Raw genomic sequence first — 6,003 nt, forward strand, 5'->3', positions numbered from 1 at the left:
GATAAAAAAAGATAAAAGAATATTGTTGTGTTTGTACATTATTCCTACTTAAAAATTAAAAAATGCTATGTAATTCAAATTATCTAACTGCAATCAATTTATTATTGATTATTTATTATATTTTTCTCGCTGACTGAGCTTGTAATTTAATTTTAAATGATATTGTTACATAATTATCTCTCCTCGATATTTTATCCAAACTCGATCTTGATCACGATCAAAGTGCTATTAATGTTCGAATGTGAGTAATTTCTATGCATGCTCCGAGTCCGATGTAACTTCCACATTCCTTTTTATCAGAGGTAACCATGATCCCGACTTACGACACCGATACTTTGGGCTACTGGGTCGCCGATAACGAGGAAGCGCTCGCAGCGAATCACATAGACTTGTCGCCGTCCGCGTCCCGGTGTACCATCAATCTCCAAGATCACGAGACTAGTTGCAGCGCCTACAGGCTCGAGTTCTAGGGATTGGCAGCCTGCTCAGCCGTAATAGTCGAATTCTGAGCGGTGTCCGGAGCGCGTTATCGTTTCGTGCTTTCAAACCCATTTCTACGGGAGAAAAAAAAACAAAGAAAAGAAAACGAAAGAGTCAAGCGCTCAGACCGACCTACCGTCCCGTCAGGTGATTCCTGACTCCCCCATCTAGGAGACCCGAAGACGAACAACATTTCGAATTTTCGAGAGTCCCTCGCGGTCGTAGCTTCGCGGCCTAGCAGGATCGTAGAAATCCTGTCAAACAATGTAGAGGCAGTCCCGAGGAAGCGAGACCGACTTTCGATCGCGCTCAGGTCTCAAATTGGGATTGTTTAATCTAAGTTAGAACGTTCTCCTTATTCCCTCGGTGCGAGGAGACGGTGCGGGCGACGAGAAGAAAGAAAGAGAAAGGGAAAGATCGCGAGGGTTTCTTTTCTTGCACGGAGATACAAGGTATAAATTAATTATTTACTTCTAAGAAGCCGAGATTATTCATAGGGGGAAGATTCCACGTTCGATTAAGGCTTACACTGCGCTGATAACAGTGGCGTCCATCGGATGTTTATATTTTCACACTCTGCACCGTTCGCAGCCCGTAGTGCGTTGATACCGCCCGCAATACCTTATCGATCAAATCGAAAACGTTCTTGCGAAGATTCCGCACTGAAGCTAAACCAAAGAGGGGCGATGATTACATACGTTGCACGAGCGACGATCGATCGCGAATCGACGACGATCCACAAGCGCCGCGGTCCCGTAACAATCTGTACCAGTTACTGAAAATTACAAATTGATGTTAAGATATTCTAATTTTCGACCCACCGAACGCGGATCGAGCAATCGAGACCTCCTCGCCCGCATCCTCTCCTCGATCAGCAGATCAAAGTAAAACTTTTAATATCTCTGACACAGCTGCCCGCTTCAAGAGCACCGCGTAGTATTTAGTGTTATCAGTTAAACGAAAAAAAGAAAAAAAATGAGAGAAGAAAAGTACCGCAGTTACGCGGGCACACATTGCAAATGAGACGGAACGTGTGCCGGAAGGGGATCCATCGTTCGTGGCGATCGATGGATCGGCCTTCGACGGGACACGTAAGGACGTTGAGACACGAGGAGAACGATTTACGTTTCACCTGCGAAATATTATCCTTCGTTGTTACGTGACTAACGGTCCCCTTTCTCGTCGTAAATGTCTATTCGTGCATAGGTAAAACGGAGCTAAATTCCATCGAGAAGTACTAGGATAGGAATTATCTGTGTGTCGTGTTTCTATATCGTAGAGAATAGAGATACGCGCTGAGGAGTGGCGATTGCGATCTTGACTGATTCCGTCGCCGCGTTGTCCGCGCGGACGGCGCGGCCCGAGCTAGCCGAGGAGTCCGACGAGGATGATGTCGAGAGGAAGATCCGAAAAGCGTTTCGTTGCCGCGAGGAGAGCGCAGGGCGATGATGACACGTCTCAAAACGTCCATCCGACGGATAAAACAGTCCGTCTTCGATCGTTTGTTTAAATTGCCTTCGATCGCGAAGGCCTTTGTTTTCTGAAGCTGCGACATGAACGATACTTTGAAAAACAGACGATTGTAGCCACTGAGAATTTTTTTACGGACACCGATATTACGCGTGCAAGAATTGCACGGTAAAAACGATTACGTAGCCTTCGCGGAAGAAATGAAATTATTTTCATGTGGCGTATCGCATCGTTATTCCGAGGAAAACGAGTGTCGGTTACGTCGGAAGCGATGGCGGAGAGTATCTTACAATGATCGAATCGTTGCAGCGTCGCGCGAGCACTTTTGCAACTCATCCCACGGTCAGATGCTGCGGGAAAGTTTCCCCCGAGATGCGAGGAAATGCCCAACGACATCTGAAAATTTCTTGGATAAAGGAGGAATTATCGGATGAAGCATAATCTGTCGAGAATACAATTCTTCAAGGGAAGAACGACGGTGACAGAGAAAGAACACTCGACTGACCGATGGCGTGAAGGAACAATTGTCGGACGCTTAAACCGTGACGTAGCGTCAACAGAATGAATCGAGAGGGAGAGACAGGAGAGAGCGTCAAAAGAAACTGATGAGATCCTCGCCGTAAGGTTGTCCACGTAATGACAGATCGGACAAACTTCTGTCTGTCGCGCTGGTGGACAATCTCAGCGGCGTGAGAAACATTTGGCCGATCGCTGTTTTCTGAAGTATCGACGACGCTTGAAGAAAACCGATCGTTGGCCTTTGAATAAATATCCATTCGCAGATGAATTTTTGCGGTTCGTCGCTGGCTTGATCTTGAAATCAGCGAGAATGCATTCGAGTTGATTAAGAATGATGAAACTTTTTGTACTTAACTTTTTCTTAGCTAGGCGTTTTAAGCCAAAGCGTGACGAACTGACAAAACGATGGCGACGACTACAACGACGGACAACGATCTGATAGCACGGAGTGGGAATGTGCCGAACATCGCGCTTATTTGAGCCTCTAAATCGGACATGATTATTAGCAAACCGATGACAGGCCTTCCGTTTATTTTTATCTCACGGTGGGAGAGCGTGGAAAGTTGTTTGCCGTGGCTTCCTGTTGCAGGAGTGCGCGTCTGTCAGCGAGTTGTGAGGAGGTCGATGGCGGTGCGTTAAACTTTGCTCAAACAGCATGAAGATCCAAAATGTATTTACATGACGCATGTATTACGTAAGGACTTCCGGAAAAGTAAGTTTCTTCGGACGATCTTTAGATACTCTTATGCTGTCTGGGCGGTACCCCATCTTTTCTAAGAGATCGAAAGAGACGCCGGGTGTCGTACCAAATATCTTGACTACTAACATTCTTATAATTGTACCTTAAAAAAACCCGTCTAGTGCCGACCCTGTGTGCCCCTAGATCGCAATTGTCGCATGCCGATAACGTCATGTCAGGTCGACGTGTCGCCTTGGATTAATTAAATTCGAATCGAAATCAAAACGTGAGAAATGACCGCAGCTGCGATTTAAGGACACGCCGAAACGCGTGCGTAGAAGTGATTCATCGTTATCCGGAATTACGAGAGGACATATAATAGGCCGGGAGGAGAATCGATGTACGAGAGGTAACAGAGAGACAAGTGCGATTAAGCGCGATATCGAACTGTAACTTATAGAGGACACCTTTACTCATTATTCTCGCGAGATCCACGGACGAAAATGACACTTTGACGAAATTATTATGTCGCAAAAGATGGTAAACCTTCGTGTCTAACAGTCGGGCATCCTGTGATTTTACCACGAAAATTGAGAAAATGGCATTTGTGAACGAGACCGCCTAAGAGATCAGGACGTCTTTCGCACGTTGCGTTGTCCGGTTGAAGCATGATCCTGATGACCACAAGCGGATTTCGCCGAATGAAAGTCGAAGAAAGCTCTCCTCTATACGAGACACATTCGTGCCTACACGAAAACGATGGTGCTCGATTAGACCGATCGTTGATGACGATATTGAGGTACGGTGATATATCGGGGAGGGGTGGGGGGGGGAAGGGGAGGGAGACGGCGATGAAAGCGATTTGTCTTGTCGCTGCAAACGAGAAGCGATAGAGTGGCCCTCGGGCCCGGTTTCTATAGATTAGTGCGTAAGTTTTTTACCGCCTGTAAGTTACACACGATTTTCCGTTTCGACCGCGAGATTTACTTTGCCGCACGCATACACGTACATACGTATACGTATGTCGCTCACGCGCCCATTCTGTCATTCATCGGATTATTTATTGTCCATTCTTTCGTTTGCGTTCGCGATCATTTCTCTATCGCATTCACCGAACGTAGAGGCGCGTTTATTCGAAAGTTGTCAATGAAGCGAGAGAGAGAAAGAGAGAGAGAGGGAGAGAGAGGGAGAGTCGTTTACTTTCGGCGGAGTCATGTGCGACCAAGATTTTTATTTCGCCGATCGGCGAAAGAGAGGACGAGCGAATTTTGTAATAGCAAAAAAAAATGCAAGGGAGTGAGTAGCGAGTGAAGAAAAGAGAGACGAGAACGATCGATATTGTTATAAATACGATTATTACCATACCGATTACTTTTAACGACTACTATGCTTGTTATCATTGCGATTAATATTATTGCGCTATTATTGCGATTACTATTAATATTATTAATATTATGATTACGTTCACGAGAGAGGGTCATTATCATCATCATCATCGTTCTCTTTCTATCTACCATATACACGAATAGAGTTTTTATATTTATCAATACCTTCATACGATAGCGAGTTGGCGTGCAAGAGAAAAGTATTTAAAAGCGAGCTAGAAAGAGAGGAGGCGGAAAGAAAGAGAGAGAGAAAGAGAGAAAAGGAGGGAGAGAGATGATGACGATGAAGTATGTGTACCTATGTATTTACGTATTATTTATTGACAAGTAATATAATGACCAGTTATCTAGGTAGGATGTTAAAATTATGAAATTCAATTTAACGAAAACAAAATAAATTAATAAACTATTAAATGAGAAGCTATTGTCGATCGATGATGATGCGCGCAGGATAGATTAAATAAACGATGAATTTATCGGAGTAATTTAAATGAAAAGTATAAAAATAATAAAAAAAAGAACAAATAAATGATTAGGAACGAGCTTTCACCGAAACAGATTAGCGGGAAATATGAGGGAAGAAAAATATATATTATATATATATAGATATCTATATAATATATGAACAAAGTACGTAAGAAAGGAAGTATAAAAGAGAGAAAGAGAGAGAGAGAGCGTGAGAAAGAGAGAAAGAGCGAGAGAGAGAGAGAGAAAGCAGGAAAGAGCGAGATGTAAAAAAAACGTGAGCCTCAACACCTGTACGAACCCCCAAAATCGCGGTGCCCGACGGGTGTGAGAACAGTGAGGATCGGTAATTTCTCTGAAAAACAATCAATAATAATAATCTTAACTAGAAGAGAGAAAAATTGTTAGTCGTCCCGAGCAATGGAGGAAAATAGTGCCCTTCTGCTCTCGATGTTTCTCGATTCGCTCGCGCTTTTTTCCCCCTCGATCGCTTCTTATTCTACGAGCCAGACGGACGGCACGTAATTGACAAAATCAAAAGATTGCGCCTTTCCTCCGCTACAAAATTTTCTCTGACACCCTACGAGAGGTCGGGAATCTCGTTTTCCGACGCCAGCAAATGAAAGGGAAGAAAATCGTCCAGTCGCATCCGGTCGAGAGTCATCTCGTGGTGCGCAACGATAGAGTAATGCGAGACCTTGAGTCATTTTCGGACAGTGCGAGATCGACAAAGATCCAAGGATCGTCCCGAGGATGCTCGGGATGCGCCGTGGACGTCACTCGGATGTTCCCTGATATCTCGGTGTTGTTCGAGTTCCTTATACGATTACACGATCGCGGTTCTCACCCGTCGCGGTGCATCGGTGCGTCGCGTTCTTTTCGAATAACGAATTAAAAGCTGGGAAAAAAAAAGAAAAACTTACTGTGGAGTGTTCATGGTGCTATGATTATTATTATTATTATTATTATAGAAATAACGATGTTACGCTATATGATAAAAATGAT

At 44.2% G+C, this 6,003-nt stretch overlaps 1 protein-coding gene across 1 annotated transcript in view; it reads left to right on the forward strand.

Annotated features, from left to right (window-relative positions):
• The window catches only part of LOC105564339 (microtubule-associated protein futsch), a 57,868-nt gene extending 53,888 nt beyond the window's left edge, over window positions 1-3,980 (forward strand). Inside the window, exon 9 of the mRNA XM_012016643.1 lies at window positions 301-3,980. Within this exon, the coding sequence (XP_011872033.1) occupies window positions 301-470 (170 nt within the window). The 3' untranslated portion in view covers window positions 471-3,980. The remainder of the gene's footprint in view (window positions 1-300) is intronic.
• The last annotated feature ends 2,023 nt before the right edge of the window (window positions 3,981-6,003 follow it).

The sequence above is a fragment of the Vollenhovia emeryi genome, unplaced genomic scaffold (genome assembly GCF_000949405.1).
Source record: "Vollenhovia emeryi isolate VEMERY1.0 unplaced genomic scaffold, V.emery_V1.0 DF939166.1, whole genome shotgun sequence".
Taxonomy (NCBI): domain Eukaryota; kingdom Metazoa; phylum Arthropoda; class Insecta; order Hymenoptera; family Formicidae; genus Vollenhovia; species Vollenhovia emeryi.